Source organism: Haplochromis burtoni, unplaced genomic scaffold (genome assembly GCF_018398535.1).
Source record: "Haplochromis burtoni strain Fernald_Lab_line unplaced genomic scaffold, NCSU_Asbu1 Contig_27, whole genome shotgun sequence".
Lineage (NCBI taxonomy): Eukaryota > Metazoa > Chordata > Actinopteri > Cichliformes > Cichlidae > Haplochromis > Haplochromis burtoni.
In genome coordinates, this window is record NW_024582388.1 from 2,463,489 (window position 1) to 2,490,676 (window position 27,188).

General features: G+C 40.6%; 3 protein-coding genes across 13 annotated transcripts in view; all 3 read right to left on the minus strand.

Moving 5' to 3' along the window:
- Positions 1–1,308: 1,308 nt before the first annotated feature.
- On the minus strand, positions 1,309–4,319 carry LOC121811758 (ubiquitin carboxyl-terminal hydrolase 37-like). The gene is made up of 9 exons (XM_042219048.1): positions 4,161–4,319; positions 3,946–4,068; positions 3,709–3,860; positions 3,504–3,603; positions 3,287–3,363; positions 3,001–3,109; positions 2,337–2,393; positions 2,011–2,168; positions 1,309–1,924 (listed from the first exon to the last, which is right to left on the minus strand). The coding sequence occupies exons 3-9, from the start codon at positions 3,732–3,734 to the stop codon at positions 1,819–1,821; spliced, it is 633 nt and encodes a 210-aa protein (XP_042074982.1). The 5' UTR covers positions 3,735–3,860; positions 3,946–4,068; positions 4,161–4,319; the 3' UTR covers positions 1,309–1,818.
- Positions 4,320–9,309: 4,990 nt separating this feature from the next.
- Positions 9,310–17,977, minus strand: LOC102294410 (acyl-coenzyme A thioesterase 1). 2 transcript variants are annotated; one of them, XM_042219049.1, is made up of 4 exons: positions 17,629–17,977; positions 13,334–13,810; positions 11,348–11,532; positions 9,310–10,981 (listed from the first exon to the last, which is right to left on the minus strand). In XM_042219049.1, the coding sequence occupies exons 1-4, from the start codon at positions 17,729–17,731 to the stop codon at positions 10,373–10,375; spliced, it is 1,374 nt and encodes a 457-aa protein (XP_042074983.1). In that variant the 5' UTR covers positions 17,732–17,977; the 3' UTR covers positions 9,310–10,372. The 2 variants fall into 2 exon arrangements, with proteins under 2 accessions (XP_042074983.1, XP_042074984.1); XM_042219050.1 differs by having other exon boundaries at positions 13,334–13,795; positions 17,629–17,805.
- Positions 17,978–19,062: 1,085 nt separating this feature from the next.
- Positions 19,063–27,188, minus strand: part of LOC102294716 (supervillin) — a 48,366-nt gene continuing 40,240 nt past the window's right edge. For all 10 annotated transcript variants that reach the window (XM_042219053.1, XM_042219055.1, XM_042219054.1 and 7 more), the window contains 5 exons: positions 26,989–27,144; positions 24,199–24,342; positions 23,976–24,097; positions 23,452–23,607; positions 19,063–19,876 (listed from right to left, as the gene is read on the minus strand). In XM_042219053.1, the coding sequence (XP_042074987.1) occupies positions 19,790–19,876; positions 23,452–23,607; positions 23,976–24,097; positions 24,199–24,342; positions 26,989–27,144 (665 nt within the window). In that variant the 3' untranslated portion in view covers positions 19,063–19,789. The remainder of the gene's footprint in view (positions 19,877–23,451; positions 23,608–23,975; positions 24,098–24,198; positions 24,343–26,988; positions 27,145–27,188) is intronic.

Here is a 27,188-nt window from a genome sequence, read left to right on the forward strand (position 1 = left end):
GCTCCAAAAGCTGTTAGCATGACCTTTCTTATCATTAGATTGTGCCACACCAGCATCTGAGAGAAAAGCTTTGAGTTTGATTTTGTGTTTGTGTTTTGCAGGCACTCAGGAGAATAAGTCATGATGTTTCTTGTGTTTGTCATGTTAGTATCTCAGTGCTTGTCAATCACCAGTCAACAGTGTCACCACTGTGAACAACATCCTTCGACTGTTCGAGCCAAAACCTTGGAGAAGTCCCTGCAGCCGCTTCAAAACTCATCACTGAGCTCGATCTCTCTTTTAACACGCTGGAGACAACAATGAAAGATGACTTTCTTTCATATGCTGCTTTGAGGGCTTTGGTTCCGTGAATAACAACAGAGATCAAAACCATCCATGAAGAGACACTTTCGACCTCGCTGATTAATTGTGGAGAACACTGGACTTCCACATAACCAGTTGGAGCCACTTTTGGTCTTCTGGCATAGCGTTGTCAGAAACTCTGAATTTCTCTCGCACTATTGTCAAGCTTCTTGGTGTTGGGAACAACAAAGCACTTACTCACCTAATCCAGGTGTCAGCGTGTGGCTTCCTTATGAATGGAGTTGTTAACTCTTGACTTTGTTGATTAAACGTTGCAAACCTGCCTTCAGTGTGTCCTGTACATGAGGTCATTTAGTACACCACAGCACGGTGAGTTTTTTGAGCTGATGAAGTTCAGCCAAAACAGGAAACATGCAGCAGGAGACAGTAACTTGTTAAAATGTTATAAAAGGTACAATTAAAGATTTTCACCCTACAGGGTTGTCAATGATCCAAGGATAAATGTCTAATTTGGTCAAAATTTTATAAGCCATTTCTGGAGAGACTGCAGTGGAAATGTTGTCACTTTTGGACTTTGCTACCTGCAGCTAAACATTTGCAGCTAAATCATTTATTTAAAAGCAGAAGCTGCAACTGATCGAGGGAATATTTGTCTGAAAACTTAAACTGAACTCCAAGGGTACCATTGCTCCAGCTTACCATCTTTACCTGAGTGAATCAGTTTGTTGAACAATCTAAATGATTCAGAAACTTCTGTGACATCAACTTAACTAAGGCTCATTACAAATTTCACAAAACACTGCTGAATACTTTTAATATTTTTTTATTAGTTATTTTTGTTTTGTTGTTATTTTGATTTTAATAAAACAAAATAACATAAAGAATCAAATTGTTTCTTTGTTTTTTTAATTTAATTTATTTTACAAATAAATTAATAATAATATTAATAATAATAACAACAAATTAGTGCTGTCAGGTAACGTCATTAGTTAAAATGACGTTAACCTGACAGCACTAATTTGTTGTTCCCAGAGAGCAAGCCAAACACTGGTCAGAAAAGGACGAGTGCTCTAGTAGATTTTGTTTTAACCTCCTAGGACCTGGTGTCCACATATGTAGACATAACATTTTGGGTTGTCTAGACCAAAATAAAAATTTTGCTCTTCAAAAACCTGATATCCACTTATGAGGGAGGACATTACACTGCCACTGTTCAATCGAAATTTAAAATGAATGTCCTCATATGTGGATCTCATTCTTTTGAGAAACAAAAAAAAGATAGTCCGAATCTGATGTCTTTGTTTTACATTCATCAGGTCCCAATCAACCCAAATGGCACAGAGAAATTAAAAATGCATGCCATGAAAGAGTTCAGGTCTTAGGATGTTAAAAATGTCCCTGCTGATGAGACCAGTGAATGTGGGGCGACGGTGGCAAGAAAAAACTCCCTCCTGGAGGAAGAAATCTTGGGAGGACCAGGCTCTCTGGGAGGACCCTTCCTCCTGAGGGCAATACTTACCTATACTTGTCCTCCAGTGTGCGATGGTGGGCTGGGACGACTGTCTTTTCCTTCTCAGCATGATGATGACCTTCTTCCTTCCTTCCATTTCCTGTTTCAGAACTGAGAATGAAGACAAAACTGGTTAACAAGGTAACAGGACATTTAAAAATTCTCTCACTTCAGGATGAGATGCTGTGTCTTCTTACGTTTCTCTTGTAAAACAGCATGTAGGCCGAGTGCTGCTGTTCCTCACAAACTGCAGATCCAGTTGTGTGGAGCACCTGTGCGTCATTATAGGTGAGCCAGCGATCTGATGTAGAGTGCTGACTCTCCTCAGGATGGACAGAACTACAGATGTAGTGTCCTGAAATCACATTAAGACAAATGAATCCAACTTCTGGAAGTCAACTGATTCAAGCAAACAGTGATTTTGACTTAGTGCTTCTTAGAACATCAAAAGCTTTTGTGTGTGAGTCCTTCACTGAAAAGTAGCAAGTTTTCATTTTCTGTTTGTACAAGTCTGTTGTTTTACCTGACTCTGTGCCTCCATAATGATGATGATGCTGACAAGACTATAACAGCCACCACCCTGAGAAGGAACAAATCCAAAGAGTGTTAGTTTCATAAAGTCTCACATCGTGCCATAATTAAGCTGATTTGCTGAGGCTACGTCCACACTAATGCGTTTTCGTTTGAAAACACATCGTTTTCTCTCCGCTTTGACCTCCCGTCCACACTGAGAGGCGTTTTCCTCAAGGAAAAACACAGCATCTTGAAAACGCTCTCGAAAACGCATACATTTCAAAACGGAGTTGTCCCGTCGCAGTGTGGACACTCGAAAACGCAGACTTTCTAAAACGATGACGCATTTTAGTCATGTGATGCAGTCATGTGAGCAATTAAACAAAGATAGCCGAGTGCATTATACAGCAGTTGTTTTGATTGCTCTCAACTTTGACAGCCCTAAAAAAGATTAATATCAGTTTGTACATGCTCCGGATAGCTTTTCTTCAAATTCTGTAATTCTCACTCACTTTTGCGCATGCGCAGGACTGGAACGTAAGCGTTTTCGGCCGTTTCAATGCAGACGCACAACTATTTGAAAATGACTGAAAACGCTAGTGTGGACACGGAGTTTTCAAATCTATCCGGGCTAGTGTGGACGTAGCCTGAGACGTTCTGCAGTCTGTTTTTACCTGATTGGATGGCACCACCAAGTCCCTCTGCAGCCTGACGGGGTCATCCACCTTCTTAATCTTGTAGGTTTGTGTAAAGCCAAACCTCTTCAGATGCAAGATCAGAACTCTGGCAGAAAAGAAAAAAAACACAAACAAGGTAGAAAATAAGAAGAATGAGTGTCAAACACAAACAGAAGATGGGAGAAAACGACTGCTCAAGTATTGTCTCGAAAAACTCTGATATTTGATGCGCCACAGTTTGGAAACCTGGTCAGTCGATCAATTCTGATGTGACCTTACTCACCTTGGCAGTGTATCAAAAGACGACTTCAGTTCTGAGGCCGTCCCTCCACAATCACAGCGAAATTCTATTTCTTGTTCCTGAACAACAGCACAGAGAAAACAGGCTTTATGGTAGAAAGAAATCTCAACATATGCACACACACATACACACAAACACTAACAAAAAAGGTGTGTTAAGATCGCTGATACGACAACTCTATTGGAATTTGTGATCTTACCTTCAAGTATGTCTCTAACATGTTTATAATAGACCCCTCTGGAACAAGGTCAAGAGACAAGCTGGTGAATTCCTCTTGCTGTGATGATTGGTGACCACAGCTACACATTTCAGGAGTAACGTAGTTAAAGTAAAGATCAGGTACGTGGAAAAGAGGTATATGAAAATATTGCAACCAGCTCTGCGTTTCTGAAAGACAGGCTTACCTCTTGCATGTCCTCATGTTTTCCATTTTAAAAATGTGATGCTCTTCTACTGGGCAGGTATAACTTTGGCCCAGGAGAGCTGCGTTCCTCTCCAGGTGAGGTGTGAGCCTTTTGACCTCATCGAGGAACAATGTTAGGAATTCATGAGCGTCCTGAAAGAAAAGCAGAGAGATTTAAAACAGTACATCAAAATCAGAAGGTAAAGCAAAAAACGAAATGTCCAAATAGCTGACGCACTTTCTGTGCACTGCCGGTGTATTCAGGAGCTTGATGCTGAATGCCTTCTTAAAAGCTCTTAGGTGGTGATCTTTAAGGCCATAATCTGTTGACTCATGACAGTCCCTGACATCAATAAGCCTTCTGTAGAAAGGAAAGGGTAAACAGACATTTCTGCTGTTAGATCTCTTTGTTCTTCAGGTTTTTGAAGAAAGTAGAAGGTTGACGTAGCGCACCTTAAGAGCTGAGCTTCTGGATCTGTGCTCCACAAAACCCCCTGACGCCTGATGTCTCTTATGAACTCCTCAATGTTGAGGAGGCTCTGCAGGCAGGAGTTCATGTAGCAGGTGTTTCCGATGTTTGGAAACCTGACACACACGCGCAACGTTTACAGTATCAGTGTAAAATACTCTCTACAGCTGCACAAAATAACAGCTTTTGGAGCACAAAATGCATTACAGGTAAACCCAGTACCCAAACATGTTAACAAGGATAAAGAAAAAATCTGAAACAAAAGCAGGTAGTGTGGTGATTTATGTTGTGAGGATGCTTTCACTCCCATCAAAGTCACCCAGTGTTGAGAACCCAAATGAGCCCAACAACCTCAAGTGGCTGCAACCAACAGCGAACGTCAAGAAGTGGATACTTGCATGTTGAGCCAGAAACATGCAGAAAACCCAAAAGAGGCGAGACAGCACATCTTGGTCCCACTCAGGCAGTACGAACACCTGGAAAGAGGAGCCCACAGTTCAGACCCAAGGTCACTGGTAAGGACACCAGCCAGTTATAAGTCTAGTTTTAATTTTCATTTTAGTTAGTGTTATGGCCTTTCTAAGGGTGGCCAGACCATAATATAAGGGTGATCCACCCCTGTCTGACCCCAAGCAGCACATCACACAACCAGTACAATTTTGATGGTGATTTTTTTTCACAGTGATTGAATTCTAACAAAGGAAAGGAGCGAACTATAGCTTCGGGGTGGACCCCAAAACAACAAACAAAAGGGACCGTATCTAAAGGATGTACAAAACTTATTTATGAAAAGAATAAAACCAAATGACAATGTCTTATCTCCCTAACTAAGAAAAACATGAGAAAAGGGTAATCAAATAAAAAGGCAGTCCACCCCTACATGCTCCTGTATAAAGAAACCGGTAACACAAAGCCTGCCGGTTGAGGTCCATGGCGGTGTCATCTTATATGTTGTCTCCAGGTCAAGGAGACAACATATAACATGGATAGACAGACAGATTTCAAAATAGCCAGCTGGAATGTTAAGGGGTTGAATAACGGGATTAAGAGGAAGAAAATATTAACATATCTAAAGTGATCAAGAGTTGATATAGCCTTTATTCAAGAAATGCACATGTGTAAGTCAGAAGCCTTAAAACTTAAATGTTCCTGGGTAGGTAAAGTCTTTTCCAGTCCTGGAACTGGTAAAAGTAGGGGAGTGTCGGTTCTGATTCATAAAGCAGTTAGCTTTACTGAAACAAAAGTAATAACAGATAAGGAAGGTAGATTTATATTGGTTTATGGACAACTACTGGACACACCAATAATTTTATGGAATATCTATGCACCTAATGCGGACATACTCGCCTTTTTTCACAACCTGTCACAGTATCTTTTGGAATTAGAAGGTGCACAAATAGTGGTAGGAGGAGATTTTAATCAAATACTGGATCAAGACCTAGATAGATCACTTCCTAGGAGAGGCACAGAGAGTAAATCTGTAGTTGCCATAAGGCAGATGACCTCAGATTTAGGTCTGAATGATATTTGGCGGACAATGCATCCAGAAGGCAGGGAATATTCCTTTTACTCTCCGCCTCATAATGTTTATACTAGAATCGACTACTTTCTTATTTCTGAAGCCTTAGTGAATAACTCTATAGATTCAAGTATTGGTAATATAGTATTCTCGGACCATGTGCCAATTTTTCTATGTCTTGGAAATATTTTACAGATTCCTCAAAGCCGCAGATGGCATTTAAATGTGTCCTTAATTAAAGACTCTGGGTTTATTAAATTGATAAAGAGATGAAATACAATTTTACAAACAGACAAATAATCGAGAGGACACTACATTGGCTACTTGGTGGGATGCTATGAAGGCATACTTAAGGGGGAGGACAATTTCTTAAGCTTCCTTTAAAAAGAAGGCAGCTAACAAGAACATCACGTTAGAAGCCAAATTAAAGGCACTTGAGGCAGTACATTCCCATACAAAAGACAGAGTTACGTTGAATAAAATTGTTAAAGTTAAATATAAGTTGAATGTACTGTACAACAGAAAGGCAGAGGAGAAGAGAACGGCAGGGAGAGATGCACGAGGTTAGCTGAACCAAAGTGAGAGACTCAGCTAGTTTTACTGAGGTTAACTAGCACAAAAGAGTGTATGACTAGAAAGCTAGCCGTGTGAGAGCTTCGCAACAGAGTGTGGGTGAAGTGACTTTTTGTTTCAACGGTCGCACCACCGTGTAAAACTGTGTTTCCAGCTACGACTGCCGAGGCTAAAGGCTAGCCCGGACTGCTTGGCTGCGCCACGGAGGCAGCCGCTATGGACTGTCGGAGAGCTGGACAGTGACTGGCTAACGCGCTGTAGCAGAGACAGCATCCGGTCCGCAGGGAGAGCGGAGAGTGGATTTAGTTTGGGACTGGTGAACGGAAACCTACCGAGCAACTGAACTGTAAGTTGGACTTTCGTGCTCTTACTGGGGAGAAGAGGATTTTTCTCCATCGTCCGCCGTGAGCAGTAAACAGGCCTGCAACAAGTGTGAATGGGAGTGTGTGTGGGGCCCATGTGTGAATATTGTGTATTTAGTGGATTTATATAGCATATTTTTTGAGTGTATATTAGTGAGTCACTTACCAAGAGGTGATAACATAATTTGTGTTGTTTAACATAATTTCAAAGGGAAATATTTCATTTACACAGCATGTTTCATTTGTTTATGGAGCTGGATATCATTTGAGTTGAGTTAAGAAAAGGGTGTGTTGTACATTACTTTTTTCCAGCCCATACATTCAGTAAACGTTTGGTTTGTGTTAAAGAGTTGTCTGGGGTTGATTCTTTTACTACTGGTTAAGTCTAACTTGCAGGCAAAGGTTTACTGATAGTTTCCCCGATTCCTGTCTATACCAGAACCTTTTGTGGTATCTAGGCTGTAACAAACCTAACACCCCGCCTAGGGGGTCCAAACTGAGGTAAGTGGATTTAGACTCAGTATCACGGGTGGGGTTCTACACCTGGTGTGTGTATTTATACTGCGTGTCTGCCTGTGCTCCTCGTCGCATCGTCTGTGTTCATTCCCTATGTTTCTCTATGTCTCCCTGTTCTGCCGTCCTCATCTGCCATCTCTGAGTTTCTCCCGTTGACCTTATGTTCCAGGCTTGTTTGTTAGTTTCACCCAGTTTAGGTTTATGTTCAGTCCTGCCCTCACTTCTGTAATTTTCACTGTAAATAAACCTCCACTCGCATCTCCATCACCGTCTGCATCTTGGGTTCTCATTTATTCATCACACGACTGCTGCCCCAGTCGTGACATAAAGTTCACTATCAGTAACATCATAGCACCCACCCAGCTGTATAGAAACTCTGTCATGCTAGCTAGTAGCAGTATGACTTATTGTAGCTGACTGTAAAATATAAAAAGTCAGCACAACGAAAATAAACTACACCTAAACTTGGTTTATATCTGACCCAGCAGGACTGCAGGTCATAACTTCTTACCTGAAGTTCAGTTCACCTGACACTCGGACAGCGGCCGCCTCGGGTCTCTCCGCCTCCTGCCTCCCTTATACTCCCTCATCCACCCACTGGCCTCCGTGGAAGCCACCAAACAACTGACTTATTTTTACACATCGGCCAGCATCTGGCCAATCCACCACCTTTCATTGTTTATGCCGTTCCAAGAAAAAAAAATCATCAGCCCGGGCAAATACCCGGTATACCTGATGGCCAGTCCAGCTATGGTCATGCCAACAGTTAACCTTTCCCGTGCCACAGCTGGTTGCCGACCCCTGGACTAGACTATTTAACAATATGTTACAGATTTATGTTACAAAGAAGAAACGCCACAGAGGAGGTTCGCGGATGTAGTGAAGGAGGACATGCAGAGGGTTGGTGTGACAGACGATGCAAACAATTGCCCAGTCCCACAAAGCTATGGTAAAAGCTAGCGTGAGATTGGGCTGGGTTCATTGTACTGCTGTATATGACTACCAATCCCTTCTAATTAGATTAATAAAGAGCACCACAACTGTATCTTACACAAAATTCATCCTTCACCAGGTATTTATTTGGGAAAGGAAAAAATGAACTGAAAAGAGTTACTTTCTTATGAAATGAACAAAAATAAAACCCAATGTAACAATTACTGCATGGTATATAAATTAAGATTTTCAAAATAAAACACCAGGCCTCCTAAGTCCTAACTCTGGTTTCAGTCATAAAACCTTATACCTTTAAAGTGGAATGGCTTTCACCTTTGAAATGCCCCAGGGTGCAACTAAAACCGTTATTGTCAACTTAAACCACATTTGTACTAGTGGGCCCCCACATACACACACACATTTACTTGTCCATATTAAACCTGAAGCATAGGCCCTTTCTCTTGTTTGTACTTGCGTTCTCGTGTACTCGTGATACGTCATCAGTCGGAGACCAAGTACTGTTCCAATTCAAAGTATGCATCAAGCCGAGAACGTGAAAAAGTCCCGGATGTGTTCTCGCTCCGCCTGTTTTATCGATAAATGAACGTTTTCTTTAAATTATTTGAATATATATGAGTGCCTGTGTATAAATACACAAACAATACACATGCTTTCAATTGTGTAATTTAAGTGATCTAGGTAGCTCTGTTTTGGAAGTTCAGTTAACGCTAGAAATGTGTTTTGGAGTTTCTACGTCCTTTAGAATTTGTACGTGCTTTTTGGAGTTTGTACGGGCTTTATCCCTAGGGGCCACTGTATATATTTATATATAAACATACATAAATAAAACCACTTTTTTTTTTTTTTTACATTAGAAATTCCGTTTGTGCATAATTTTATATTGTTGTTAATAATAAATTAATTAAAGCAACAAAACAACCTGAAAAGCCGTCTGGGAGCCAAAAGAGCCGTCTCTTTTTAGTGAGCCGAGCTGAAAGAGCCGGTTCTCTAAAAAGAGCCGGAATTCCCATCACTAATTCTTAGGACTTAGCTTCTGTGTCAGGTCCCACAGGTTCACCTGAACCTTTACCACTTGTCCCGCCCCAAAGCAGAAAAGAGTGATTTGGATTGGCTTGTTAGTCTAGCAACCAAAGACAATACAAAGTTGAGACGACTGACATTAGATTGGTAAACAAATTAGGTGAACCTATAAAACAGTCATAAATTCAATTATGTTTAATTCTTGAGTTTAATAAACAGATAATGTCTGTTAGCAGTTAATCTGTCATTACAGTTACATGCTGAAGCAGGAATATATTTGTTTAACACTCACAAACGTAGGACTTAGTCATTTCTACTTTAATTTCTCCATTTTCTACCTATTAAAGGATGACAAAATCGCATTTGGAGTCTGCTGTAGTTGATAGTGGTGCAAATACTTTCACAACTACAAATCAAAGGTTTTTACACTTAATTTGTCTTGTTTTTCAATACATCATTATTTTAAAATACATTGTTATTTATCATAAGAAAGAGCAGCGTTGATGAGTAATGTGCTAGTTTTCTGTGGTGCCATTTTCATCCTTGTACTACTGTGGTAGTGAAATATACTTTAGAAATGTGCTATAATAATGCAGTTCTTTAACTTGGAGTTGGTCTTGTATGGTTTAACCTTTTTTTCCTGTGTGTGTTCGCATTTGTATTGTAACATGTATTCTGTAGCGATATCTCCCAGGTGGCGTCTTTGGTCTCCTTCCTTGCTGTTTTCTGGTAGTGACCTCACCCAGATAGCTGTAGGATGGTCACTCACAGGCTGAACACAAATCTTTCTTTTAATCTTTGCTGCCATTGTATTAAACTTGATTTATGAATTTATGTATTCAGTCAACACAAATTCCAAGCAGGTAATAAGCTTTGGAGCTCAGCAGCAGTCAGAAGAGCTTGATGAGGTGAGGAAGAAGTTACTGCCTCTGTCAGTGCGCCCCAGGGTGGCTGTGGCTACAATGTAGCTTGCCATCACCAGTGTGTGAATGTGTGTGTGAATGGGCGAATGACTGGATGTATAAAGCGCTTTGGGGTCCTTAGGGACTAGAAAAGCGCTATACAAATACAGGCCATTTACTGTTGTCCTGGAGTAACTGTAACCCACACAATTCCCTGAGGAATTATTAAAGTATTCTGATATTAAAATCTAACATGAAATGCATTCAAAGACAGAACGGAAAATATTCACAAGCAAATAAAATAATATATTCAATAGTTGTTGTTTTTTGTTCTATCTTTCAAATCCTGTTTATAAATTGGCTTTAGCCTGTGCAGCATCACAACTCAGGTGAGTTCTAAAGAACTCCTGGATCTTCTTCCACAGGTGAATCTCTGCTGCTGCGTGGGCCCTGGGCTCCCCTCCCCACACCACTGAGAAGCTAAGCATCCCATGTAAAGCAGAGGAACAGAAGGGTCCATAGGGTGGCTCCAGCAAATGTCCAGCTCCAGGATAAAAAACAGTCTCAAAGTTCTCCTTCCCATGACGCTTCAGTCTCTCCACCATCTCGTCCATGTAGGCCTTGCTGTCCCAGTTGAGGTCATCCTCTGCAGCCACAAAGAGGAACTGGCTCTTGGCTCGTTCAATGGGGACGAGGCTTCCTTTGTTCTTCTCTTCCAGGGGATCTTCAGTAGCATACTTGATAAGGTTTGCTCCAGACTTGGTGGCAATCACCTTGCTGAAGTCAAACATTAAGGGTGAGAGGATCTGCTGTTTCTTGTAGTAGAGGGGAGTGCCCACACTGGCACTGGTGCCATTGATCCAAACTAAGGCCTCCACACCGGGCACGAATGCAGCAAGAGAGAGCGCGATATCTGTTCCCTTTGATCTTGATATTATGCCGACTCCTTTACTGCCCGCCTGTGAAATAACACACAGATTAAAGGTGATAAACACACACAGAGCTCAGAAACTGGCAATTCCAAAGTATTAAAAGTTGTGACCTGCTGGGTATTTAAACTGCAACAGTTTAAAGAAAAAATGGGTGTTCTGGCACATAACTCGTAACTACACATAACTAGAACTCCCTAAAGCAGTATCTCACTTTTTGCCAAGCAATTCTTCAAACCTGACTGATTTTTAACCAGTTCACTGCATTTCACAGACTATGCATGCAATCATCCCCCCCAAAAAAAAAATTGCTTCACATTCGGTCTGAACACACAGTTACATGGGTTCTTGTAATGTTACGCTGCTGCTGGCTTAAATGTCACCCACTGGGCCCACCTTGGGGTGGTGGCGTAAGAAATCCACGGCTTCTTTAAAGGGGTCCAGATGTATCTCTTTCATATTTTGTCTGTCACTGAACACTGCAATCGTGAGGACCAGAAACCCTTTGTTGGCCAGCAAACAGGCTCTTTTCTCAGACATGAAGGTGCCCAGATCCAGCACAGCAGGGAACGGACCTTCTCCTAGAACACAGACAACAAAAGTTTCATGTAAGTAGGTTATAATCATGCATAATGTGCAACTTTAACCTAAAGCCCTACAATATCCATCCATCCATCCATCGTCATCCGCTTTGTCCGGGGTCGGGTCGCGGGGGCAGCAGCCTAAGCAAAGCCCTACAATAAAAGATCCATATTCAACACTTCATCTATGTTTTCCAGTTTAAATATGAATTAAAATGTTTTTCACTCATGTATCATGATTTTGGTGTAAGTTTCATCATATAGTTTCATTACAGCCCAATTAGTGCTGTATTTTATGATCTCAGAGGTGTTCAAGACATTATTTTTTTTATATTTAAGGATACTTTTAAATAACTTCACAAAGTAGTACAATAAGTACTTCTACAAAGGACACAGCTGTGCAAATATGATTACAGCTAATATGACAAGCCACCTAATCTGACAAGTCACCCCCTCCTCTGTCCTCCAGATTAGGGCTGCCACGATCAGTCGACTAGTCACGATTACGTCGACTATCAAAATCGTCGACGACTGATTTAATAGTCGACGCGTCGTTTGAAGCTTTGTAAGATCACAAAGACGCAGGAATAAGTAGCAGGATTTAAGAGTGTAATAACGGACTGAAACAGAAGATGGCAGCACTGCATGTACAAGGATGCCAGCTGCCGTTAAACCCCGAAGAAGAAGAAGCTGTGTCCCAGAATTCATAGCGCAGCCCAGCTCAGTTTCCAACAATGGCGGCAGCTAGTTAGTTTTAATATTACTCTTATTATTCTTTCTGGGTCACAAAATAAACGTTTAACATATTTTCAGGCGAGAATGTAGCTGTGTAAACCTCAAATATCTGCTCAGTTTATCAGGACACCACATATTTTCAAAAGCGCTCCGACGTTTTCGGAGACGTCTGTTACCCACTAGCTCGATAGCTAGCCGGGGGCTAGGCTCACTAGCGCCGTGAGAACACCGGACTCCCGGCAAATCGTTTTCAAACCCACCGCCGTCTTTCGCTACTCAGGTTAAACATGATATATGAGTCACTTAGATAACTTAAAAATGTTATTGTTTGGCTTTTTTCAGTATTTTATTTGTTCCTGAGTAAATCGGCTGAGTTTATTAAACTCCACCAAAACAATCTGCACATTTAATTAAAATTTAATAAACTACCATCTTGTCTTTATTTTTAGTTAGCACATACCTTAAACACTTAAAGCTGTAAGCTAATGATAGTTATATAAGAGCAGATGCTGCTGGTGCAATAAGCTGTTGTTTTACGTCCAATGGATGATGATCTGATTAGTCGACTAATCACAAAAATAATCGGTGACTAGTCGACTATCAAAATAATCGTTTGTGGCAGCCCTAGTCCAATGCACTGAGTGAATCTTTAAACATTGTTATTAATCTCTGTCTCTCTTCCACAACATGTCTTCTATCCTGTCTTCCTTCTCTCACCCCAGGTCGCAGCCCGCCGCCCCTCCCTGAGCCTGGTTCTGCTGGAGGTTCTTCCTGTTAAAAGGAGTTTTTCCTTCCCACTGTCGCCAAAGTGCTTGCTCATAGGGGGTCATTTGATTGTTGGGTTTTTCTCTGTATGTATTATTGTAGGGTCTACCTTACAATATAAATACTTTGAGGCGACTGTTGTTGTGATTTGGCGCTATATAAATAAAACTGAATTGAAAGTGAATCAAGAAAAGTGATGTACCCTTTGCAGAAAATATACCTTCGCCACCTGTTTAAAAAAAAAGGGGGGGCCCGCTGTAATGATAGTGAATACTTCTAAGTGGAAAACCACATACAGTACCTGGGGGTGTAAACAAGACTCCTCGTATGTTCCCCTCTTTGATTGGGTCCCGACTGACCCCGTCTCCCATCAAAAACCTCTCGTTTGTCTCTTCTGCCAGTATCCTGCCATCCGCCTCCTGCTCATGCACAGAAAACTTCACCACGTGAGGGTTCAGAGCTTTGTTCTTGAAGAAGTACTTGTGCAAAGTGTCTGCCTTCAGTGACTGCAGCAGACCCATGGGCTGCACTCCAACGTAGCTCCCGTTGAGTGAGGGGTCTCGGTTCAGGTCGACCTCTCCGCCATCATCTGCCCTGTAAGTGGCTGAAGAGCCGAACACCACTTCTCTCTCGTCGGTCGATGTGGCTCTGATTGTGACCACCTGCCTTGACCGCAGCCCGGCCACTTTCAGTTGAACGGGCTCATCAAACAGACACCTGGTGCTCGGCAGCAGCCTCAGCCTGACTTGGGAGGACATCTTTTCTGAAAGATCAAAGACTGAACTCCATGAATGTTCAATATTTGGACAAATGGGTCATTGCAAGGAAAATAAAAAAGAAACATTCTTGGAATGCTTCCCACTCGACACCATCAGAATCAGATCTTTTTTTTTTTTACTTCAGTATATTTGAGGACGCAATGCTACATACTATGTAGATTACTGGAGTTACAGACCAGAATACAGTGTTAGGTCAAAATGTGGCACTTTTTAATGTCCCAGCATTTTTTAAACCTCACAACTTTTTAACCACATGAAATTTTAAAGGCTGAAAATTACATTTCAGCTTTGTTACAAACAGCAACCTATTTAATTTTAATTCAGCTGTCTACTGGGATATATCAAAATTTTCAGTAGTAAAACTTCATAAATTTAATGCCAATGATGCAGAGAAAAAGAAACAAGCAATAATACACCGGGTATTTTTCCTGCTCTGATCAGTCACTGGAGAAAACTCTCACAGGTGCATTTTGATGACCTTTCACATAGTTACAGGATGTGAAAGGCCATTTTTTCCCTACATTCTAGCGTCCAAAGTAATTTTCTAAAGCAGGGATTCCCAAAGTGTGGGCTGGGGCCCTCTGGTGGGCTGTAAAGGTACTGCGGGTGGACCACAGTATTACAGTTTTTTCTGAATGCTTAAACCCTAACTGTGATTCCTGTAGCACAATCTCTAAAACTATTCAGACTTATAGCAAAACCACTCACTGAGTTTGCAAAACTAAAAGCACAAAAACTGCTTTGCACTCAGTTTGCAATTTTGTAACACACACTTTGCAAAACTGTAGGCACAATTCACTGCACAACACTCAATTACCAAATTTCCAACACACTCCTAGCAAAAGTATACACATGTATGGCTATCATTAACACTAATTTGCCAACTGTCTGGCACACTTTCACATGTGAAAACTTTTTTAGATAATTAGTTCACTTTGCAATCAGCCTAAGCACTATAATACAGGTAAGCTGTGTGTGCGGAGTACAATGGAGGGAGCAGAAAGAGTGAGAAGTAGAGGAGGCCGAGGAAGAGGACGTGGAGGTGAAGAAGTAGGATGAAGAGGACGACAAGGACAAGGAGGAGCAAGAGGAAGACGAGGAGGGGGGAGAGGAAGATGAGGAGGGGGGAGAGGAAGGGTAGGAAGAGTAAGAAATAGAATTGCTGATGACATCAGAGCTACAATAGTGGACCATGTAATCAACCGTGGAATGACCCTGAGGGTAGCTGGCCAACGGGTCCAGCCTAACTCGAGCCGCTACACTGTAGCAAGTACCATAAGGACATCTTGAAATGAGAATCGGTTAGTACAGTCACTTCGCACAAAGATTTGTAGCACTGCCATATGCCAATGAGAAACACACCAATACCATTGATGTAAAAATACTGAAATTGTTACTTTACAGAATTGCTAGATGACCAGATGCTGGGGGCAGAGGAAGCATGTTCACTGCAGACCAAGTAACCCATATAGTCATTATGGCGATTGCAAATAATCCTATACTTGGAAATAAACACTTGTGTTTGTTTTGATGTGTTTGAATAAACACCAGTACTTGAAGTTTGGATCCCTCTATGCTTATGGATCTATGACAGAAGTATGAGCTCAAACTGACATAGCCTACCTTGTGCACAGAGAAAGCAAAAGCCAGATGTGTTTTGTATTCATACCATCAGTGTGCAGTTGGCGCATTGTGTGCTTAGTAGATGATGGCTTGTGTGTACTGTTTGATACGGAAACACCATTTTTACGAAGGTGTGAAGAGTTAATCTAGCTGTGTTTGCTTTTGCAAGAGAACTACAATGTTTTGATTATTGGGTGACAGGTTTTCTTATTTGTGTGAAGAGTTTTGCAAAATTAGCCAATACCCATATGGAAAAGAAATAGTAAAAACTTATATGTGATTACTCATGAAAGTGGCCACTTTCATGAGTAAATCATATAAGGCTTACATGATTTACTCATGAAAGTGGCCACTTTCTCATTACTTTCATACATTGTTTTAGTAAGTATCCAAAACATACAAGTTTCATTATATAATTTTTCAAGGGATCTTATATCTGTTTTCACTCTTATATGCTTTTCATGCAAGTTTCACAAGACAGATACAAAATTTACAAGATTTATATATATCTTTTCCATATGGGTAGTTACAAAAAATGTGCTTAAGCAATCAGAAAAAACTGTAACAGAAATTCGGTTTGGAATTACTCAGAAGTATGTGTAGTTACATGTTCATACAAGTTAATTTATTTATATAAAAAGTGAATTCAAACTGGTAGTACGAGGTGGTTAGTTTGTGATATTATTCATTACTGTGACCTTAATTTTCTGCTCATGTATTTAAATTTGTATCCCTGTGGCAGGCGGGGTCACACACTGGCCTTAACATTATGCATATGATTGGGTAACAATAGCAAATTATAGCCTGAGTTGTTTGTGTTTGTTTGTTTGTTTTGTTTTCAAGGAAACATGTAAATTTCTTTTGTATTTTAATTAGAGGGAGGATTTCAGATCGGGTGGGCCCCGCTAGGTTTTCTGTTTTTTAAATGGGCTGCAGCACTCTTGACTTTGGGAGTGGCTGTTCTAAAGCATCGTTTTCTCACTGATGGCAGTTTGTTCTTGGATCCTGATGATGTCAAAGAGTGCGGATATCCTTAATATGTTGTGGTGGAAGATTCTGTCTGTTTTAATTTGATATGGCTGAATGGAAGGCTCCATAGCATCACGTCTTTATAGAATCCTCTATTACAAGATATACTCGACTGTTGTTTTGTCTGATTGTATTCTGTAATCACGGCGGGTATATACCTTGTTTCTATAAATGATTCTGTGTTTGCTATTATTATTTTCTGTTAAAAGCCATGCAGACGGTTGTTGCGCTCTGCATTGTTCTTTGACCTCTTTGCAAATGCAAATTAAAATCTCTTCTACATTCTGATGCTCAATTTAAACTCAGCAGGCCACTGGATGGCTAAATAGATGTTTGTATTAACAATCAGTTAAACAGGTGTTGAACCTACGCCCAGTGCTCCGACATGCCCTTGGATCATGTCCATGCAACAACCAATCTCCTCTCAAATAAATCACACAGGCGGACAGATCCAAGTTTTTTTAGGCTAAAGGTCGTTTAAATATTTTTGCGCTTCTACCCTAGGTTTTGTGGTAGTGCGTCTTTTTCGTTGGTGATTATTGTTAAACAGAAAAGAAACAACCTTCCATAAATGTATTTTTGATATTTTTAAAACACTATTATCGATCACTATTAGATTGTATCGTGCATTTTAATAGTGAAACAAACAAGAAACAAACAGAGGAAAGCGCAATTTCCCATATAACGCCATCATAGTCGACTTTCTTCAGCAAGGTGATAGTCAAAGTAAATTTACAGTCTAGTGAAATTATGCTTGTAGTAAAGGTCAAAATTCACCAAAGGAGAAAAACTACCAAAAAATTTAGGGTAGAAGCGCAAAAAAAATTAAGCGCGGTGTAACACAAACGCAGTAAAGCTAAAACAAACCTCTGCAGGAAAACAGTAAAGTCGAAACTTGCTCCCTTTAAAAAAAATCGCACTTTTAATTAGTTTAAGTCTGAAACTATACTGCAGAATCTGGGTAAATCTTCCAGAAAATAAACTATACTTTAAATAGTGCTAAACTTCTGCAGAGATCTCCACGCCAGCTCTGACGAAGGTATTCGCTGTGCAAAAGAAGAAGCGTATTTTCTATACACTTTCAAAACATCTGAGCACAGACGCATAACTGGGAGTGGCCTGCATGTCTTCAGATTTTCTTCTCTGTCTTAAAAACAAAACTTACCGAGGCGGATGGATTCAATTACTGTTTTACTAAATCCGGTTAATCTTAAGCACGTTGTTCGCTCTCTCAGACTCCAGACCCCTTCCCGATCAATGCGCGTCATGACGAAGTCTGCGCAGACTCTGTTCTGTTCAGCTCTCTGCTGGAATATATTTTGGTAAATAAGCACCAATGTTACCGAGTGACTGCAGTAGTAAAACTGTTGAATCCAGCTAATGTAATGCTAAATGATGTCCGGCAGAGGGCGCTGAAACCGTCTAACAGGCTGACACGGGCTAAGCAGGTGCGTTAGGGTAAACAAAAGTCCAGATGTGGGATAGTACAGATTTTTTACATCCATGTCCGGATATTGAGATAATACCCCACATTTTAATTGTCTTTAGTTTACACTATTCAGCACAACACACAAATCTCAAAGTAAACCTTAGAATGTACCTGCACATGTGATGTGACAATAAAAGTGATTTGATTTGGTTTGAAAAAACATCTATGAGTTCTTCCCACTGAAATTAAAAGTTGATACTCAGAATAGAAAAATAATTTTGAAATGATAGTTAATCCACAGAGACTTCGGACATTGGGCAACTAAAAATTTTTTTTCGATTTCTTTTATCAGCAGAAGATTTTTCAGCTGTCCTGATAGGATCAGTTAGATTTTTCACAAAATAAACTTGCATTAAACTTACAGTTTCTGAAAAAAGGCCTTTCTATGCTTATCTCATTATTTGCAGTGCTTAATATCATCAAAAGATTCAGAGAGGCTGCCTCAAGCAGCACATGCAGTGATTTCCATGATTGATCCTGTCATGAAAATCACTGCATGTGCTCAGGTGCACTTGCAGGCCTTTCACCTTTCAGGTTGAAAAGACTTATTGCACCATCAAACAAAAAATACACAAAAACTACACTGTCCCAACAATATTCCTCTCCCAGAAGCACAGCAACGGGTCTGTTCCCAAACATTTAACAGCAGTTTCCAAAAGAAGTGGGGATGCTACACTGGCCCAAGTGTTCTGAGACATGTTGCTGCCAGGAAATTTAAACTGACATTTTTTCCCCCTCAAAGTTCAAACATTTGATGTTTTTTGTGCTGTGCTGTGAAAAAACTATAGAATCATTGCATTCAGTTCTTATTTATATTCTACTCTGCATCACAGCGTCTCTGGAATTGGGACAACATTTTATGATAATTTTTTTATTTTAATCTTCAAGTTAGATCAAAAGAAGAGGGCAGAGTCCAGTAGTTCATTACAACCACCAGAAAAAAAATTGTGAAAAAAAGTGAAAAAGGAAAAACTGAGTTATGTAAAAATACTTGGAACAGTTGCTATAATTTCCCCCTTCACTCTTTCCTGATAGCATCTGTATTTTGGAGATATGATGCAATGAAATGAAAGTGTATGCAGCAAGGACACAAATGACTCCACTTCTGAGTTGAGCATTATTGTGATTTAATTCACTATGTCTTATATCACAAAGAAAGTCTTTAAAAATGCAGACTAGAATTTCTGTATATAAACTGTACACAAAAAGCAAGGCACTATACAATCAGATTCTTCAAGCTGCTGTTTCTCTCCTAATGAAACTCTCAGGTGCCCAATAGACCAGGGTCACTTCAGCAGTTTTGAGCAATATGAGTTACCTATGAGGCCTGGCAGCATCCAGACAGTGTGGACAGAAGAAGTGACGACTTTCCTTACAACATCTGACACGACAGGACTCGTTTTTACATAGATACAAAGTCACAGGCGCACCTACACACAGTTTTACACAAATTAACGTTGCACACAAACATTATATACAGTCGCACACATACACAACCACAGCATGGCACTCTGACAACAAGCGTCCAAGTCTTTTTCTTTGACGAGTCCATAAGCGGTGATTTTAGTGCTATGACACACATAAAAGCCATGTATGCAACAAAGCCAGGTGTCTTTTTTTTTAACCTGCTTGTTATACCGCTTGAATTTCATTTTGTTAAGTAACGACAAAGTTGAGAAGTAAAACATCACTATAAGCGAGGCGAGTGCATCTCCAGTCTCATTCTCCTCGTATCAGATCAAAAGCAGGTTCATCTCTCTGCGGCTTCTTCTCGCATCTCCCTCTCGACTGTCCTCTCTTGTACCTCTTCACGTACCAACTCCTATTAAAAACACGATTAAAACAGTCCTTTGGCCTTCTTTAAGTTCACTTGCTTCCACCCTGGCAGACGTTCATATTCCTCTCTCTTCACCTCCAAAGCTTTCTGGGGTCAGAAAAAGAGACAAACGTTTCAGAAGAGAACACAGGCAATGCGATAGGATCATCACTGAATGCCAAGCACAGCCTCAGAGAGGAGAGATGGCAATTTAACTCTAACTAATAATGGTTCAACATGATCAATATTGTTGTTCGGTGACAAAATTCAGCCTTTGTTTTATACTAACACACCCTGAATGTGTTAAGTTTTATTAGCAGGTGCATTTGATGAAACACTGACTGTCAAAGTACCAAAAAATATAATTTGATAAAAGTCTAAGACAGGAAACATTTAAATGTCTCTCTTATCATGTTTAGTTTCAGTCTTCTTGTGTAGGTATGCCTTTTTCCTACTTCCTGTTTTACTCTGAAGGTTAGTTTATTCACATGATCACTGATTTTGCTTCCTAATTCTATCCTTTGTGCCTATCTGCCCAACCCTAATTAGATCAAGCTGTTTTAAGCATCCACAGCTTTATGTTTGCATAAAAGCTTCTTCTGATGTCCGATGTGCCCTACGTCGGTCTCTGTGGATGCAAATCCTTTCTCCTTCCTTGTTATTCAGCCTCACATCCCACTTCTTCTTTGCAAACCTCTTCCTTGGAATACTCTTCTCTGTTTCCTGTATCCTTGTTCTCTTTCCTGTGTCCAGATGATAGACCAAACACCTTTTTGGCTGGCTATCTATCTATGAAAATTCAGGAGATCAGCGTCTTTAGAAGTGCTCAAATCACCTGATCAATCATGTTTGATTGAGTGAAGCTCCAGCGCCATATCTGCAGGATGTTGTCCTTTGCACTTTGCACTGGATCATTTCATGGATAAACAGATGAGTAGGTGCTTAGTGATTATACATTTTTTGGTACTTTCACAGTGAGATGTTTCAGAGCGCACGATTTTCAGAAAAGTTCAGTTTAATATAAATAGGAAAACAATATTTTCAAATATTTTCTTGTACAATCACATCTGCTAATTCACTGATTCTCTAACATGACGTGATATCTTGTGCCCTGTGGGGAAACAAATCAACTCCATCCAGTGTTGGTGTTTTTTCATGCCTCCATGTTGTGCTCCACAGACAGATAGTGAGTCAGACTGCAGTGCAGATAACAGTGAATCACTAAAGAGCATTTATTTGCACTGAGAGGAAAGGTAGAAGTTGTGTGCGTGCGTGCAAAGAGAAAAGCTGCAGGAGCAGAGAAGTATGGAAGGAGTGCGGCGTGGTCGGAGAGATAAACTGCAGCTGCGCAGATAAAACCTGTCAATTACCACAAGAGCATAAACACATCATTTCAAAGTCTAAACCCACTCCCACCAAGGAAAACATCAAGAGATAAGCGACCTCTTAACTCACTAGGATGTAACTAATTATTATTAATTATAACATTACATAAAACCCATAATTTCCTGATGGCTTTTTTCTATACAATATTAGTAAATAGTGACAAATAATCCTGATGCGATTCTGAGCAATACTGGGTGTTTACAGGTACAGAGAATATATATTTAAGGCTTTTAATACTTTTTACTACTTTATATACAATTTGAGACCAAACATACAATGAAAATATACGTCTATCCAGGCTGAGTTTAAGAACGCCTGCTAGATGTGTTTATTAATATTAAAATAACATGAAAATCTCACGTTTTTTCTAAAACGAAATCCCATTCTCCTCCGTCTGAAGCAAACTAAATGCAGAGTTTAGATTTCTTTCCGGCCACTAGCTTCAACATCGATGACTAACCATCCTTGTCAAGCTATTGACAGGTCATCGTCATCATCATCTTTAGGGTTTTCACTGCTGTAAAAATGGCACCTCACTTGGTCTAAGAATTTTGTATTTTTAAGATGTGCAGGTATGAGTTAAAGGTAGCCTACAGTGGATTTACCATTATGGGCACACCCTGAATGAACTTGAAAAGTTTAGCCTATCTATAAATCACGTCCTACATAAGATCATTTAGGAAAAAGAAAATAATGTAATAATTTTTAAGTCCTGTATGTAGGATATTTAAGGAGTTGTAAACTATGAATGTTTTATGTCATTTATAATAAGAAGGACTTTAGAAGCACATTAGAGTTATAGCTTCAACTCTGAGGTATTAACTGAAGTGTATAAAAGTACACACTTACAGCATATACCAATCAAATCCTGAATTCTCTGACTGATTCAAGTGGTCAGTTGTAACTTTTCATCTTTTCTCCCAGCAGAGATGGAAGCTAATTTTGGATCATGTGTCATTTTGTATTTGTTGTCTCCTGTGTGAAGGAGTTGAAGTGCCAAGTCCTTTGTGATTGCAGCTTTTATAAAGTACTGTCTAACAGCGTAATGGTGTTTCTGGATGATCTTTTCAGACATAATCGTGCAGCCAAGCACAACCTTTCCTCCTCGACCAGCACCACACTCAAGAGACAGGAATGATTTTTTTTAAACACAGCGCTGACGTGCTCGAGAGAAGGACGGGTCGTCAGTGCGGATGAGTCACACGAGCATCTCTTCTTACCTGAATCCACCTACAAACTGGTCTGTAAAGTGAGAGTTAGATGGTGTTAGATGGATTTTAATGACTGAGGGTTAGTTACTGTGTACAGTTCTGGTTTTCCACCATTTATACTTGTTGATGTACCTGCTACATAACTGCTCAAATCACTGATGTGAATCACTGAGGTTATTTTTGTTTGTGCCAATAAAAAAAACAGAAAGAGAAAATATGCACCAGATAAAATTGGCTGAGATCTATTTCAGAATTGTCTGTTTGTGCATCTTTGCAGCACTTCCAGTGTTGCTGCTGTTTTGTCTTTGCTTTCTGGAAGCTTCATTCTGTAAGTATATCTGCATGTATGCTTCTCAAAATGATGGAAGAGGACAAAGACGAAAAAGAGGCAAAACTGGAGAGATTAGCAGGTGATTTTGCTGGTGTGGCTCCTTTCAATTGTCTGTCTGTGGCCTCACATTCAGGCTTTTTGCACTGAAAGTCCTCTCACAGAGGCCTCAGGACTTTACACCTGAACTGTGCACAGCCACTCTCATCCTGGGGACGATCCTCCTGTTTAGCCTCCAGGTTACAGACCGAAACTCAAAACTTGTAAGACAGGACAGATTGACAAAGAAGTTGTCTGCTGTCTATGTAAGCCTGAGGCTGATGGTGAAATTGCAAATGCACACTTGTAAATGGCCAGGGAACTTCCAGGGAACAAACCAAACAGATACAGTTTTTGCTTTTTATAGGTACAGTCAGGCAACATTTTCCTGTTTGCCACAGTGTTAAAATGTCATCAGCTACATTTTCCTTCTCATCAATAAAAGATAACCAAGTGAAAATGTCACTTCAGAAAAAATGCCTCACTGTGTCAAAAAGCTGCTACTATAGATATTACACTTCTACTTTAATTAGGTCACAGGTAAGTCATGTGACTAATCTGATTTCAACTGAGCTGTCATTGCAATCAGATTTAAAAGTTATAAAAAAAAAATCTGGTAAAAGGAAAGAAACATGCTGATTTTTTTTTTTTTTTGACTAAAACGCTGCCAACAAAAACTTCAAAGCAAAAGTAACATAGTTTTTCTTCACTTTACTGACCTCAAAGTCCTGGTCAGACAGGTAGAGCTCCAGGCAGAGTGGGTCAACTCCCTCTGGCAGCGGCCGGGCCTGCAGCTGAGCCAGAGGGAAGGTGTTCTGACAGAGCCGGGCCAACACGTCCTCCACCAGGATGATCTGGTTACACACCTCCGCCTCCTGCAGCCACAACAGAGCATGCACAGGCTCCTTTGTAGTAATTGTGAGAAACCGCTTTGTATCAGTGAGGAAGGAAAAATATAGCATAATCTAAATGTTAATCACATTTTCCACTTTGGATGAGGGCATATAAAAAGGAAGAAAGGAAGTTTTATTAAATTTTTTAATTTTTTTTTATGTGGGACGGAAAAGATGTTTTAAAAGAAGGATGAAGGGAGTCAGAATAGCTTGTTTCGGACATGAAACTGACCTGAGGGGGTGCAAGGCTGAGTATAAACTAAATATGAATTACTTTGAACATGAATAAGGAAAGCCATTGCAGTGAAGTCCAAGAGAAAAAGTATAGGATAACAATATGTCTTGCTCACTTTCTCTGTAATCTCAGCCACGTCCTCTCTGTGCTCCCAGCTGGGAAACATGTTGGTGAAGGTGAGCGGCTCCAGGCCGGCGTGGATCAGGTATGACTTCTGAGGCTTCTTCTCATTCCTCTCTGCAGGAGAAAATCAGCACAAGGTTCTCATTAAATCACACATTAACCTTTTCCTAATGTTTTTCTTTTCTGCTTTTAAAGTTTCTGGATGTTTGCCTCACGTTTGCAGTACTGCAGCACAGTCTCCATCGCGCACTTCCTGTCTGCATCCCAGCGGATATGAGCAGAGCCAGTCCTCTCGCTGTCCTGAGGCCACCAGCCCTGCCACAGGTAAACCTCATGGAAGTTATCCACCAGGAACAAAGCTGTGCCAGAGACATAAGATACAGTAAGAAATATGCGGTGTAATCTGCATACTGTATGTTCTGGATTTGTAGTTACGCATCTACATTTTAAAGTGTCCCCCCCCCCCCCCAAATGATCCTTTAAGTCTGTGCGAGCATCAGTGTGAGGATAAAAAAGACAATGAGATTTGAAAGTGTGTCTTTCATTTTGCAAAAAATCAGTTCCTAAATAACATCTCTTCATCTTGTTTTTGCAAGGATGTGAGAAAGAGATGATGGGATGAAGCTATTTTTATATCCTCACTCTCTCTGGCACCATCTTGGACAGATACAACTGATCTCATTCTAAAACACTGACATGTTCTAAAGGTTCAGGTTGTAGAAATGTACATAGGTGTATATTTTACTCAAATGACACAAGATCAAACTAAATGAAAAGAAAAACAACCTTTGAGCTGAGATGATGAATATGAATACTCTTGCACATTAGAGCTCCCACAGTACAGTTTATGCATGTATTTTGTCCACAAATAATTCAACATAATTAAAATAAAACTGTTTTCATAACAGCTCAGCTGCTCATTTTATTCCCCAGCAGTCAATAAAAACATTGGTCTTCATTCACAAACAGTGTGTTCTCACAAATCTGTTCTTAACTGTGCAGATGAACGAATGACGCACAAACCCTGAATCGTCCAAAAAATGAACAGTAATGAATTGTGGAAACGAATAAAGAATTACATAAATGCACATACATCAGACAGATATGCTTCACCACTTTTTCTACCTCTAGGAAGGTTCCCTATATCCAATCACTGGATACTTTATTAGGTACAGTGGGGCAAAAAAGTATTTAGTCAGCCACCGATTGTGCAAGTTCCCCCACCTAAAATGATGACAGAGGTCAGTAATTTGCACCAGAGGTACACTTCAACTGTGAGAGACAGAATGTGAAAAAAAAATCCATGAATCCACATGGTAGGATTTGTAAAGAATTTATTCGTAAATCAGGGTGGAAAATAAGTATTTGGTCAATAACAAAAATACAACTCAATACTTTGTAACATAACCTTTGTTGGCAATAACAGAGGTCAAACGTTTACTATAGGTCTTTACCAGGTTTGCACACACAGTAGCTGGTATTTTGGCCCATTCCTCCATGCAGATCTTCTCGAGAGCAGTGATGTTTTGGGGCTGTCGCCGAGCAACACGGACTTTCAACTCCCGCCACAGATTTTCTATGGGGTTGAGGTCTGGAGACTGGCTAGGCCACTCCAGGACTTTCAAATGCTTCTTACGGAGCCACTCCTTTGTTGCCCGGGCGGTGTGTTTTGGATCATTGTCATGTTGGAAGACCCAGCCTCGTTTCATCTTCAAAGTTCTCACTGATGGAAGGAGGTTTTGGCTCAAAATCTCACGATACATGGCCCCATTCATTCTGTCCTTAACACGGATCAGTCGTCCTGTCCCCTTGGCAGAAAAACAGCCCCATAGCATGATGTTTCCACCCCCATGCTTCACAGTAGGTATGGTGTTCTTGGGATGCAACTCAGTATTCTTCTTCCTCCAAACACGACGAGTTGAGTTTATAGCAAAAAGTTCTACTTTGGTTTCATCTGACCACATGACATTCTCCCAATCCTCTGCTGTATCATCCATGTGCTCTCTGGCAAACTTCAGACGGGCCTGGACATGCACTGGCTTCAGCAGCGGAACACGTCTGGCACTGCGGGATTTGATTCCCTGCCGTTGTAGTGTGTTACTGATGGTGACCTTTGTTACTTTGGTCCCAGCTCTCTGCAGGTCATTCACCAGGTCCCCCCGTGTGGTTCTGGGATCTTTGCTCACCGTTCTCATGATCATTTTGACCCCACGGGATGAGATCTTGCGTGGAGCCCCAGATCGAGGGAGATTATCAGTGGTCTTGTATGTCTTCCATTTTCTGATGATTGCTCCCACAGTTGATTTTTTCACACCAAGCTGCTTGCCTATTGTAGATTCACTCTTCCCAGTCTGGTGCAGGTCTACAATACTTTTCCTGGTGTCCTTCGAAAGCTCTTTGGTCTTGGCCATGGCGGAGTTTGGAGTCTGACTGTTTGAGGCTGTGGACAGGTGTCTTTTATACAGATGATGATTCAAACAGGTGCCATTCATACAGGTAACGAGTGGGGGACAGAAAAGCTTCTTACAGAAGACGTTACAGGTCTGTGAGAGCCAGAGATTTTCCTTGTTTGAGGTGACCAAATACTTATTTTCCACCCTAATTTACGAATAAATTCTTTACAAATCCTACCATGTGAATTCATGGATTTTTTTTTCACATTCTGTCTCTCACAGTTGAAGTGTACCTTGGTGCAAATTACTGACCTCTGTCATCATTTTAAGTGGGGGAACTTGCACAATCGGTGGCTGACTAAATACATTTTGGCCCACTGTATACTCAGCTAGTAGTGGGTTAAACAAGACGCTGAAAACATTCAGAGATTTTGGTCCATATTGATAATGACAGCATCACACAGTTGCTATAGATTTTAAATGAGGTGGATGGCATATCTATCTAAAACACTCCTGTTTCCTCACTCGAAGCTTATGGAGCAAGGATGGATGGAAGCTTTAACTAGAAGAATATAAATCCCCACCCGCCAAACGTTTGTGTTTCAGTCTCACCAGGTTGAGGTGCATTGTACAGATCTTCCTGCAGGAAAGGCAGCGAGCTGACCAGGTCTGGAGCTCTGGACGGGTGGAAAAACTCATTTGCTACAAAATCTCCAGATGTGCTGCTCAGCTGGAAGAGCCGTGGGGTGAAATTGAATTTTCCTGGATCTGACAAACAACAAGATACATCATCCTTCTTCAGATGATGACCA

What these genes read in the sequence shown, in the direction of transcription:
- LOC121811758 (XM_042219048.1), bottom strand. Translation starts at nt 3,734, where the DNA reads ATGGAAAACATGAGGACATGCAAGAG. An exon ending in TTATGGAGGCACAGAGTCAG is followed by an intron (nt 2,169 to 2,336) that starts GTAAAACAACAG and finishes ATGTGATTTCAG; the next exon opens with GACACTACATCTGTAGTTCT. An exon ending in TGCTGTTTTACAAGAGAAAC is followed by an intron (nt 1,925 to 2,010) that starts GTAAGAAGACAC and finishes CTTCATTCTCAG; the next exon opens with TTCTGAAACAGGAAATGGAA.
- LOC102294410 (XM_042219049.1), bottom strand. Translation starts at nt 17,731, where the DNA reads ATGACGCGCATTGATCGGGAAGGGGTCTGGAGTCTGAGAGAGCGAACA. An exon ending in AATTGAATCCATCCGCCTCG is followed by an intron (nt 13,811 to 17,628) that starts GTAAGTTTTGTT and finishes CATGGAGTTCAG; the next exon opens with TCTTTGATCTTTCAGAAAAG. An exon ending in TCTTACGCCACCACCCCAAG is followed by an intron (nt 10,982 to 11,347) that starts GTGGGCCCAGTG and finishes GTTATTTCACAG; the next exon opens with GCGGGCAGTAAAGGAGTCGG.